The sequence below is a fragment of the Entelurus aequoreus genome, linkage group LG07 (assembly GCF_033978785.1).
Source record: "Entelurus aequoreus isolate RoL-2023_Sb linkage group LG07, RoL_Eaeq_v1.1, whole genome shotgun sequence".
NCBI lineage: Eukaryota > Metazoa > Chordata > Actinopteri > Syngnathiformes > Syngnathidae > Entelurus > Entelurus aequoreus.
Window position 1 is genome coordinate 51,073,871 of NC_084737.1, and position 13,318 is coordinate 51,087,188.

At 38.6% G+C, this 13,318-nt stretch overlaps 1 protein-coding gene across 2 annotated transcripts in view; it reads right to left on the reverse strand.

The window, feature by feature from the left end:
* LOC133653979 (cadherin-4-like) overlaps nt 1-13,318 on the reverse strand; it is a 595,795-nt gene that overhangs the window by 316,363 nt on the left and 266,114 nt on the right. The window contains exon 3 of one of the 2 annotated variants that reach the window (XM_062053871.1): nt 3,910-3,933. The exons of the other annotated variant lie outside the window; for it this stretch is intronic. Coding sequence (XP_061909855.1) covers nt 3,910-3,933 — 24 coding nt within the window. The remainder of the gene's footprint in view (nt 1-3,909; nt 3,934-13,318) is intronic. 2 annotated transcript variants of the gene reach the window in all.

Here is a 13,318-nt window from a genome sequence, read left to right on the forward strand (position 1 = left end):
GATATTGCACCAAAAACCAGACATTTGCAGCTAGAATAGTCATTTATCACATTAGCAATGTATATAGTGTATTTCTTTAAAGTTAAGACTAGTTTAAAGTTATCTTCATTGAAAAGTACAGTGCTTTTCCTTCAAAAATAAGGACATTTCAATGTGACCCCAAACTTTTGAACGGTAGTGTATATATATATATATATATATATATATATATATATATATATATATATATATATATATATATATATATATATATATATTTATATTTATATATTTATATATGTATATATTGTGGGAGTCGAGATGATGAGGCGAAGGAGTAGTAGTTCTGAGCTGGTGAGTTTATCATCAGACTTTCTTCCACAATAACCATTTTCACCCGGAAGTGTGTCCCCTTCTGTCTGGTCACATCTGGCTTATCTACCAATCTCCAATCTGGTGATGAGAACATTTAGTGCCCAGCTACACAGCCCCCCGAAACACCTAATTTGGCACTAATACAAAACAAACTTCAAAGACAGAAAACAAACTAAAAAATAAACGAACACAGAAACCACCAAATTAGGTTTTTTTAGGTGGTCTAATAGGATGCCCATAGCGGCTAATCGGCACAGTATCCATGGGCACAGACAATGTTACCCTTGGGGGCCGACCTCAACGATGGCGAGCCTGGGCCGACACAGCAGGCAATCCAGACCGCATGTCCAAAGAGGTAACAAGGTCCAGAACAGATGCAGGCGGCCGGCCCGGACGAGTTGGGAGTGCAGGTTGCGTCACGCCGTCCGATCTTTATCCGATCGACCGTAACCCTCTCATGCAGACCCAAGTCTATGACAAAGTTCTTGAGCCCTGCTTTCACCACCCCAAAGGGGCCATCGTAAGGAGGTTGGAGTGGGGAGCGATGACCACCACGACGGAGGAAAACAAACATTGTCGCCAGGAGGTCTTTGGGCATACGGAAACGAGTGATGCATGGGGACAGGCACCACTGCCTTGGTGGCCCCCTGAGCAGCAAGGCGATGGGCCACTAATGTCCCTTGACCCGAGGTCATGGACAGGAAGTCGCCTGGCACCCTCAGGGGCTGACCTTAGACCAAATCATCAGCCGAAGCCTGGAGGTCCTCTTTCGGAGCAGAGCGCAGGCCCAACATTACCCAAGGTAAACGGTCAACCCATCCACTGTCTGTGAGACTTTAGCGAGCGATGAAACCGTTCACATAGCCCGTTTGCTTGAGGGTGATAAGCAGTAGTCCGATATAGCTGTACTCCAAGTCCTACAGGCATTGCATTCCACAGCTCTGAAGTGAACTGAGCTCCCCTGTCTGAGGTCATGTCAGACGGTGTGCCAAACCGCGACACCGAGTTGGAAATAAAAGCCCTAGCAATCCTGTCCCTTGTCGTGGACAAGAGTGGAACTACCTCCGGTCATCTGGTAGTTGTGTCTACCATAGTGAGGAGATGAGTGCACCCATGAGACGAGGGCAGTGGACCCACCAGGTCCACATGCACATGGTCGAACCGCCGATTCGGCACCTGGAAGGATTCCAGCGGTGTCCTGATGTGCTGATGGACTTTGGCCCGCTGGCAGGACACACATGCGGCTGCCCACCCCCTGACATCCTTCTGCATGCCTGGCCAGACAAATTTGATGCTAACCAGCCTCACAGAAAAGTATCCCACACTTCTCTTTTGTAAAGTAAGTCTATTTGGGGACCCATGGTATAGTCCAAGGTCTTTGTTTATGCCTCAACTCGTTGCCCCAAGGTTCCATGTCTCTTCAGACCAGACAGCCCCATTAGAGTCGCATCTGTCAGTCGTACACTGACGCAAACGCAAATATATTTTCCTCCACAGCAGTATGAATGTGAAACTCTCAGAGTCCTTATACACATTTCTGACTCAACTCCAGGAAAGCTGATCATTTTGAATGGGCACGTGAGGGCCGGACCAGATATGGACACACAGAAGCCAACTAAAGTGAGCACTCATTCACTCCCTGTCACAGTGTTGTGGCCTTATTTATCTTCCTCTCATTCAGAAACATATGTGAGTGTGGCAGTGGCGGGATGATGTACGCTATGCCAGCCCTTCGACATTCATCAAGGAGCGAGACTTAGCCAGCACACATCACTTACCTTTATGGGCCTTTGTGACAGTGTTGTATACTGCCGAGTCATCACATATACTGTATAAGATAAAAAGGCTGTGTATCTGTTGAAGCGATACTGTGGCTAGCCTATATAATATCAACTATAGGTAGCAATGCCTTGTGTACTGGGCCTGCTGTTCTAAAACATGTTGACTTGTTTCTGAAAATAAAACATTTATTTTAGACCTTAACACACCAAAAGCAGCCACAAATTACAACAGAGCACTTCCTTATTATGCACCAATCACGGCCACAACAAGCGAGATGCATTGTTTTTGGATGTCATTTTTGTTTAGGTGCAATTTTTCCAAAGCCATAGTACAAAAGCTTTATGCCTTTTTTCTCATGTGAGACAGCACGGAAACATTGCATTTAGATAAGATACATTTAAGTTTATCGGTGCAACTGATTCTGAATTAACCTCACGGCAAAGCATAGTAATAATATCATTTAAGAAGCATAGTAAAAATGGTTATTTTTCAAGTTATCTTACTTCAATGCATTGGTGCCGCACATTGGTGAATGAGGATCAGCGCTACAACACAAGCAAAATATTAGTCTTTTATTTTCCAATGTACAGTATTACTTAGTTAACATTTTATTTATATTATTGAATCATTCAATTTAGTCTGTTCAATTTTGATGTCACAAAATTTCATAATAAAAAATGTCATTACATTGTGTGTTGTTTTTTTTAAGTACCACTTTAGACAACATTTAAGCACTGGCAGGGTTTTTTAATTATCGATTTGGTGCAAGTATAGGTTAAAATGTAAACGGTAGCAATCCCTACTCTTCATACTAATAACATTCTGTGACCGTGAGATTACAGGAAATCACAGCCAACAACTTCCTCTATTCAATCCTGTTATTGCATCAGAATGACTATACCACATCAGAACGCAAATGCTGTTAACACACCGCATTTTCCGGACCATAGGGCACACCGGATTATAAGGCGTACTGCCGATGAATGGTCTATTTTTGATCTTTTTTTCATGTATAAGGCGCACTGAGTTATAGGGCACATTAAAGGAGTCATATTATTATTTTTTTTTTTAAATTGAAAACACTTCCTTGTGGTCTACATAACATGTACTAGTGTTTCTTTGGTTAAAATGTTGCAAAGATTATGTTTTACACATACATTTTTCAGGATATATGCAGATCCCAAATACAGATCAGCAGGTACCATAAGGTAGGAAAAGTTGCTTTTGCATAATATGTCTTACCTTATACACACACACCATAATAATATTCGTATGTTGAAGCACTTCAAGCGGTGCGGCTTCATGGCTTACCAAAGTCGTACTAAAACAATTTGATACATTTTTGAGCACCGTGTGTAATGATCTATATTTTCAGCAGAACATATAAAATGTTGGTGTTGTTTACTTGAGTAATATTGCCATCATAGTGCAGTCTACAAATATCTCTTATGTTTGACTGCCATCTACTTGTCACACTTTTCATTACACCATGTACTAAAAAAAAATTGATTCGAAGTCGGTAAGCAAAACCAAAATTATTCCGTACGTTAGGCGCACCGGGTTGTAAGGCGCACTGTTGATTTTTGAGGGAAAAAAAATGATTTTAAGTGCGCTTTATAGTCCGGAAAAATACTATTAAACTACAGGTCACGTTCCTGTTACCGTTTTATTGTCAACACCTTCACACGACATTGTCTGTTGTAAAAACAGCAATGACACAGACACACAATAAAAGGAGTGGCAACACATGTTACTGACTAAGGGCCCTCTTACCTTTCTGCGATGACACACTTGCACCTGCAAATACAAGAGAGAAGATGAAGATGAATGGAACATATTTTTGCATATGCACAAAATACAGTCAGTAATAGCTTGGACAAGAGGATTTTTCTACCGATACATTTATAGTTGAAAGATACACATAATTAATAATATTCCCCCGAAAGTGAGCGCTGTACACACAAAAACACTTCACAGCCATTCTATGATCAAAAGGGAGCGACCAGGTGGAAAGCGTGAGCAAACACACGGAAGATATGCCTTAAGTAGAAAGACAAGAACATCCAGACCTCTGGAAAGCTGAGATCTCTTAAAAAATTGGCCCTGAGCACCCTTGGACACTGCTGAGGAGCACTGAGACAGAACAAATCAAACACTTTCGGAAAGCATTTGAGTCTCTAATCCGCGGCCTAAAATCCATTCTCAGCCCACAGGATGTACTCTTGGGTGGACAACAATGCACTCTGCTCCGTTTTTACCATTATTTTGTAAAACAGAAAAACTAACACAGATGTTTTTGTGAAGCACTAGAAAAAATAAGTGATAGAACTTTGAACAGTTAAAAAACCTTGTAAACTCTTCTCTGCTTGGCTTTAAATCCAAACAGCCTCAGGCATGAAAGCAGAAGAGCAGAATGGATTTGCGGTATACCAGGCTAAGCATGTGATAATCCAAAGCTTTGCCTAATTGCCAGAGTAACTATGGCTTCCATTATGAGGAAGACACCTGTGTTTATCTAGGCAGTGTGGTGTGGGATTGGGCTGAGCGTTGAGGGATATAAGGTGTTACAGTGGATTCATACATGTAGTCTGATTGGTATGCAACTGTCCGTAAACTATGCATGCAGAAACTATTGTTAAGAGAAGGCTACAAAGTAATTGCTTGAACAGCAGAGCCAACATTATCACTCAAAGAAAATCCTTGGTCCATTCCTCTCTCATAACCCTTATTAAATACCTCATGTAATGTCAACCACAATCCAGGGGTGTGCCATCATTAGTATATACATGACAGGTATGGCAGAAAAGAGGCAAATCTTATGAAGTCTGGTCACTTTGTACGAAACAATGTAAGGAAATATCTCTGGAAACTTGCTTCCATTATGACATTGGTCCCGACCTAAACTGTAACAACCAGACAGAAAAAGGAAGTAGCTATCAGTGCCTAATTTTAGAGCTAAATAAAGGCAGACTTAGTCATTTGCATTTAGTATTTGATGTGGTATTGTACAAAAAACAAACTGTAGGTAGGCACAGAGAGACATTACAGGTTAAATGTATTTGATAAACAAGACAACAAGAAGAGTCCAGTTGCCGCAATTTCAACTTTTATGGATAATCTAATTGATGACTGACAATCTAGGTGGACAAATTTGATACTATTTGACTACAACTAGAGTTTAATTTTATACATTAATTAGTTATTTGAATACATGGCAAAAAAACTCTTCAGTGAAAAAAAAAATAAATAACTTGAAATACAAAAGACAGCAGATAAGGAGGAAGAAAGAGAAGTGAATTGTATTAACCTTGTAGATTGTTATAGTAACATTTGGGGCGTCATGGCGTAGTGGGTAGAGCGCCCGTGTCAGAAACCTGAGGGTTGCAGGTTCGCTCCCCGCCTCTTACCATGCCGTTGTGTCCTTGGGCAGGACACTTCACCCTTGCCCCCGGTGCCGCTCACACCGGTGAATGAATGTTGAATGAATGACAGGTGGTGGTCGGAGGGGCCGTAGGCGCAAATTGGCAGCCACGCTTCCGTCAGTCTACCCCAGGGCAGCTGTGGCTACGAAAGTAGCTTACCACCACTAGGTGTGAATGAATGATGGGTTTTTAACATGTAAAGCGACTTTGGGTACTTAGAAAAGCGCTATATAAATCCCAGTTATTATTATTATTATGATTATTTAGGTTAAGCTTTGTCAGTGTGCCGTGTTTTACCCAGTTTCCCCTAGGGCAGGGGTGCCCACACTTTTTCTGCAGGCGAGCTACTTTTCAATTGATCAAGTCGTGGGGATCTACCTCATTCATATATATAATTTATATTTACTTATTTATGAAATATATGTTTTTGTTAACAAGTTCTAGGTGTTTAATGATAATGCAAGCATGTTTAACACATATAGTTAATATTGTTAATAAATTAAAGGTGTTTAATGATAATACAAGAATGTTTAATACATATAGTTAATATTGTTAACAAGTTAAAGGTGTTTAAAGATAATACAAGCATGTCTAACACATATAGTTAATATTGTTAACAAGTTAAAGCTGTTTAATGATAATGCAAGCATGTTTAACACATCTAGTTAATATTGTTAACAAGTTAAAGGTGTTTAATGATAATACAAGCATGTTTAATACCTATAGTTAATATTGTTAACAACTTAAAGGTGTTTAAAGATAATACAAGCATGTTTAACACATATAGTTAATATTGTTAACAAGTTAAAGGTGTTTAAAGATAATACAAGCATGTATAACACATATTGTTAATATTGTTAACAAGTTAAAGGTGTTTAATGATAATACAAGCATGTTTAACACATATATTTAATATTGTTAATAAGTTAAAGGTGTTTAAAGATAATACAAGCATGTTTAACACATATAGATTCCTTTCTTTCATGAAGACAAGAATATAAGTTGGTGTATTAGCTGATTCTGATGACTTGCTTTGATTTGAATCAGACAGTGGTGCTGATAACGTCCGCATTTTCAAATGGAGGAGGAAAAAAGTCCTCCTTTCTGTCCAATACCACATGAAAGTGGTTGGTTTTTGGCATCTTATTTGTCCAGCTTCTGTACTCCTTTGTATACACTTTACAAGAAATACATTGGCGGCAAACTCCGTAGCTTGCTAGCTTTTGCACACCAGCTTTCTGAGACTCTTATTTTGTTAGCGCAGGCAGGATGAAGCAGAGCTTTTATTGTGTAACTGTGCAGTCGGTCTTTGGAGTTTTGACGACAGGTACGGCGCCAGAGTATGTTGAAATAAAAAGAGTTTCTCGCCTTCCTGTCGGTAATTTTTTCTTAATAATGAGCTGGCAGCAGCCAGCGTCATCTCAGAAGACCCTCGGGTGCCGTTAATGTTAATCAAGTGACGAAAGTGACGTCATAGTGAAGATTTATGATCGCTCATTTTTAGGACTATTTTTTTCATGCCTGGCTGGCGATTGACTGACACACCCTCCGCGATCGACCGGTAGCTCGCAATCGACGTAATGGGCACCCCTGCCCTAGGGGAACAACGTTAATATATGTTTGAATGAACGTGATTATATGCATGAGTGTAGGTATGCATACTGTATGTGCTTGTATATGTACATGTGCTTGTATATGTACAGTATGTGTAAATGTATATTCGTCCAGTGAATCTGCGTGTGGATGTATGTACCGTGAGTGTGTATGTACTGTATTTGTGTATGTATGTGGGAGCGTAGGTACCCATGTACTGCATGTGGGTAAGTACCAATGTGTGCGTATGTATGTATTAATGTATAAATATACGTTTGGTGTATATATGTATGAATAATTGTGTACGTGAGTATGTATGTACAATATAGTTGTCTCAATAGGTCAAAATATTTATCAGAATTATTGTCTTATATTTTGTAAACACTTCTTTGCTTAATCCATTCCATAATTTAATTCCACATACCAATATACTAAAGGTTTTCAGTGATTTAAAGGGGAACTGCACTTTTTTTGTAATTGTGCCTGTCCTTTACAATCATTATGAAAGACATGGTGACAGATGTATTTTTATATTTTTTTTTTAATCATTTTTTTTTTCATTGACATCCAGCATCAGACATTCCTATCCATTACATCATATTCACATATATCATATATCTGTTGTCTGACCCAAATGTCAAAATATTTTTGTTTATATCCCAACCATACCACCCCCCCCCCCCCAAAAAAAAGGAAACAGCAAAAAAAACAAAGTAGTATCTACAAATACATAAATTAAATAAACAAAAAAATAAATAATACATTATAATAATAATAATCAGAAATAAAATAAAAATATATAAACAGATACACATATATATATATATATATATATATATATATATATATATATATATTATATATATATATATATATATATATAATATATATATATATATATATATATATATATATATATATATATATACATACATACATACACATACATACATACGTATACAGATATAGGGAGTAATCTTTTTTTATTTATTTTTTTAAGCAGTACAATCACTAATTTGAAAAATTAAAGTCAGGCTTATGGGGTGTGACATAATTGACCCAGTTTTCTCAGTATGAAGTAAATTTCTCCAATTTATAATTAATAAAGGCAGTTAAAAAAAAAAAGTATTTTAATGTTTATAATGTTTTTTATATGCATTGTAATTCTTAAATAAAAGTCTGCTTACAGCAGAGCCAATTGGAGGCCCTCTATTCTGCCCATAAAATCCAGTAAATAACCATCCAAAAACCGTCAACAATACTCGATTTGACTTGAATATTAACCAAGTTTTAGTGATATGGTTATTATAAGTGCTACTGCAGACAAAATATTTATAGCGGTGCCGTGATCACAAGCTTGCGTGCCAATGTTGACATGATGGACTGATGAGCTGCTTCCTCGTTTGCTTGCTCGTCAAACTTAATTCTAAATCATAAATTGTGCCTCTCACTAAGATGGTAGAAGAACGAGGACGTATTCCGACAATTGGTACACTTTGACAGCCAAATTAAACCCGGGAATGGCAAGAACGACACAAAAAGATGCTTGGTTCCACTCCCCTTTTCTACGCAAGGACTATGAGTGATTTTTCACCTAAATATCAACATCCGAGCAGTCAGCATCCTAATGACAGCAGACATTGTACAGTAAGATATGTTTTATTATGTTTGTTTTAAAGTCTGCAGTGAGCAGTTATCAGTGATATAGTTGAAAAAAACTGAATGTTCTGATGCGTTTTTTTTTATTAATGCTTCGCATATGCTTAAAATGAGCAAAATATGTAATTGTAAATATTAAATGTTATTATAAATGTGCCTGTTACAATATTACATACACTATATTGCCAAAAGCATTTGGCCACCTGCCTTGACTCACATATGAACTAGAAGTGCCATCCCATTCCTAACCCATAGGGTTCAATATGATGTCGGTCCACCTTTTGCAGCTATTGCAGCTCCAACTATTCTGGGAAGGCTGTTCACAAGGTTGTGGAGTGTGTTTATAGGAATTTTCGACCATTCTTCCAAAAGCGCATTGGTGAGGTCACACACTGATGTTGGTTGAGAAGGCCTGGCTCTCAGTCCCCGTTTTAATTAATCTCAAAGGTGTTCTATCGGCTTCAGGTCAGACCAGTCAAATTCATCCACACCAGACTCTGACATCCATGTCTTTATGGACATTGCTTTGTCCACAGGTGCACAGTCATGTTGGAAGAGGAAGGGGCCCGCTCCAAACTGTTCCCACAAGGTTGGGAGCATGGAATTGTCCAAAATGTTTTAGTATTCAAAGTTATTTTCACTGGAACTAAGGGGCCAAGCCCAACTCCTGAAAAAACAACCCCACACCATAATTCCTCCTCCACCAAATTTCCCACTCGGCACAAAGCAATCTGAAATGTACCGTTCTCCTAGCAACCTCCAAACCCAGACTCGTCCATCAGATTGCCAGATGGAAAAACGTGATTCATCACTCCAGAGAAGGTGTCTCTACTGCTCTAGAGTCCAGTGGCAACGTTTCTTTACACCACTGCATCTGACGCTTTGCATTGGACTTGGTGATGTTTGGCTTGGATGCAGCTGCTCGGCCATGGAAACCCATTCCATGAATCTCTCTGCTTACTGTACGTGGGCTAATTGGAAGGTCACATGAAGTTTGGAGCGCTGTAGCAACTGACTGTGCAGAAAGTCGGCGACCTCTTCACACTATGTGCTTCAGCATCCGCTGACCCCTCTCTGTCAGTTTACGTGGCCTACCACTTCGTGACTGAGTTGCTGTTGTTCCCAAACTCTTCCATTTTCTTATAATAAACCCGACAGTTGAATTTGGAATATTTAGGAGCTAGGAAATTTCACGACTGGATTTGTTGCACAGGTGGCATCCGATGACAGTTCTACGCTGAGAATCACTGAGCTCCTGAGAGCGGCCCATTTTTTCACAAATGTTTGTAGAAACAGTCTCTATGCCTAAGTGCTTGATTTTATACACCTGTGGCCGGGCCAAGTGATTAGGACACCTGATTCTGATCATTTGGATGGGTGGCCAAATACTTGTGTATATACTTACATCATGTATATAACACCTTAATTGAGGTGTTTGGATGTTTTTAAGGACTTTATAGGCAGCGTAGAGCGGCTCCCATAGGCTCCATTGTAAGCTGACTTTTGATTGCATTTATTATGAATGCATTAAAAATTAAGTCTTAATGATGGTGAACATTAAGCAAGATCCCCCCAAAATGTGCAGGTCCCTTAAAGTTACAATTTTCCTAGTTACTGGTGTGTCCCAGAGTTCCTCCAAAAATATATAGGCATTGTTTTTAACAAACATTTGAATGCAAGTTCAGGCACAGTTTTAGCACTTGTTTCAAAAGTACCAATTTGGTTCTATAGAATCCGTTGAAATGGTAACACTACCCATCTTGAGTTATGCCCTGAAAACAAACCGTTCTACACACCGGACTTTGCCATGATGCCACACTTCCCAGCTGTATCAGTATCATGAATGGATTTAAGGTCTAATTTGAAGTGAATGTGTAAGTGACGTTTGCGTGTGAGTGATTTGCCTTTGCAGCCACAGCCATACTCATATTGCTTGGAGTAGTATGTAAAGTAGGCCATATGCCAGCACAGGTTTCCCTGTCCCAGAGGAATCATGCAAGCTGAATAATGTTCCAGCGAGCCTAAGGACAAAAAAAAGTTTATTATTTTATTTAGTTTTTACATAATTTAGAAAATAAGACGAATAAATATCTCCTGAGAGTTCTCTGCTTCTTAAGCTCACAGATATTTGTCAAAAATGAATCCGACCTGATACGATTTGTTTTAATTAAATCAGCCAGTAAACATAGCTCAAACCAGATTTTGTTAGTCCAAACAGCTCATCAGATGTTAAGCATACGGTATATGTAGAGATTTACATTATTAATCACCAATTAAAATGCCATCAATTTACCTAAAAACAACCCTTCTGATCTAAAACACAGAAAGCCAACAAACAAGGATCACATCAAAACATTAACAACTGTCAACTTGCAATTGCACTAATTGCACTCAGTCAGTCCCACTGCAGCACACTGTGTTGCTTGCATTCAGTCTTCAAATAAGGTTAGTCCACAATGGTGCTGACACACTGCTGAGTGACAGAGAAGCAGTTTGCAATGAAAGAATACGAACCAAAATGAAAAACTATGCCACAAATTTGTAGACAATTATGAATGGGAATGGATCCCTGATTTCCTGAATGGAAGCCAAGTACTGTATTTAAGCCAATAGATGAACAACTACAGACAGATGGTTTTGTGAGAATACTTTTCATACATTATGTGTTACATCATAATTTGGCTGTCTCACACTGTTTGTGTAACAATGTCTCATACAGCTTATAAAAATACAATGTAATACGGTATTGCACATAGTCTGCAATTGACTATACTACGTGATTGTCAGCATCAGTTTGTGTCAGCACTTAAACAGTTGCCATCTGTCAAAAGGGTACATCAAAACAGAGCAAAGACAATATTTCCTTTGACACTAATGATGTGTGTTTGTTCTATTATACTTCATATCTGAATAAAGAACGGGAACCTGTTGGGCTTGTATCTCATGATTATAATTAGGAACTATCACTGGTAATGATGAAAGATGACACATCTTCTTTTTGTTTTAGATTTATTTCCCTCTTCTCTTTCTCACATCCCTGGAAATCTGTTTACAACACTGCTTAAGCTTAAAGTTCATTTGACTTGTCAGTACAGATAGAATTTAGATTTGCAAATTGCAAATGTAATATGCGCTGAATTACATTTACATTTATACATATTTACTTACTTGCCTGCAACAAATCATCTGCGTGAAAATAGAGTGGAAATATGTGAAGAATTGATTGCCTCCTGCTTTCATTAGAGTTGATATTTACAACTTTTGTTGTTTAATCAGGAAAAAAGAGGGCATGTGATAAGGCTGTACAATTAATCGGATACTAACCTCGTTCTATTTTGGCTTCTCACAATCATTAAAATATTATAATTACAAAAAAAAAAAAGATTAATTGGCCACACAAGGTGCATGCAATTTCCTGAGCTTGAGAAGGTGAAACAGATGAGGAGCGAATGAGTGAATAAAAGACCAAGTCTTCTAGAAGTTTGAGATCTCACCATAGTTGCTACTTTTTATTTGACACAGCGCTAGTATACCTAATCAATAATCACTTTATGTCAAGACTTGGTCCTTGGGGTTTGTTTTTCCGGAAGGCAACGGAAAGTTGGCGCAGGCAAGACGTGAATGTGAGTACATGATTTTATTTAACACTATCAAAAAAGAACAAACGAAAGGCGCGCACAATGGCGGAGGTACAAAAGTTGGCTAATGAAAACAAAAGACTCGCACAAAGGCAAAAAACTATAAACATGAAACAAAAACTTACTTGGCATGGGACTGTGAACATGGCATGAAGCAGAGTGATGATAAAGTGTGATGTCGCCAGGCATACTAACTGAAAACAATGGGCTTAAATAATACAGACATGATTGACAACAGGTGTGTGTGTCCGAACGTGAAAACAGGTGCGTGACATGACAGGTGAAAACTAATGGGTTGCTATGGTGACAAAACAAATAAAAGTGCACAAAGAGTCCAAAAACAAAACAGCACATGGCCAAACAAAACATGATCAACACAGACATGACACTTTACTCAACAAAAAAAGTGAGGCCTTATGATTTCCGCGTAAACGTAACCGCGGACAGAATCAGAGAATTCACCAATAAAACAGGATCCGCAGTTAAACGCAGAATATCACTGAAATTGACATAAATATGAGTTAAACGTGTTAGGTCTAGGTCGCATGTTACTGCATGGAATCGTTTTCCCAGGATGCAAATGGAAACTCTAGAGGCAAAGTGCAGGCAAGACAATGATTTATTTTACACAAATGAGACGGGATACAAACAAAAGAGAACCAGCGTGCCAATAGCACTGGAAGCTATGGAAAAGAGAAAGAGAAAGCTTAGCATAGAAGACAAAAGGCAAAGCTTAGCTCAGGAATCAAACAAAGGTATTTAACGTAACTGTTGCATAAAGACAGCCAGACAGTGTGTGGCGAAAAACAGGAATAAGTAGCTCTCTGATTAGTGCCCGGGAGCAGGTGAGCATCCTGAACACTAATCAGA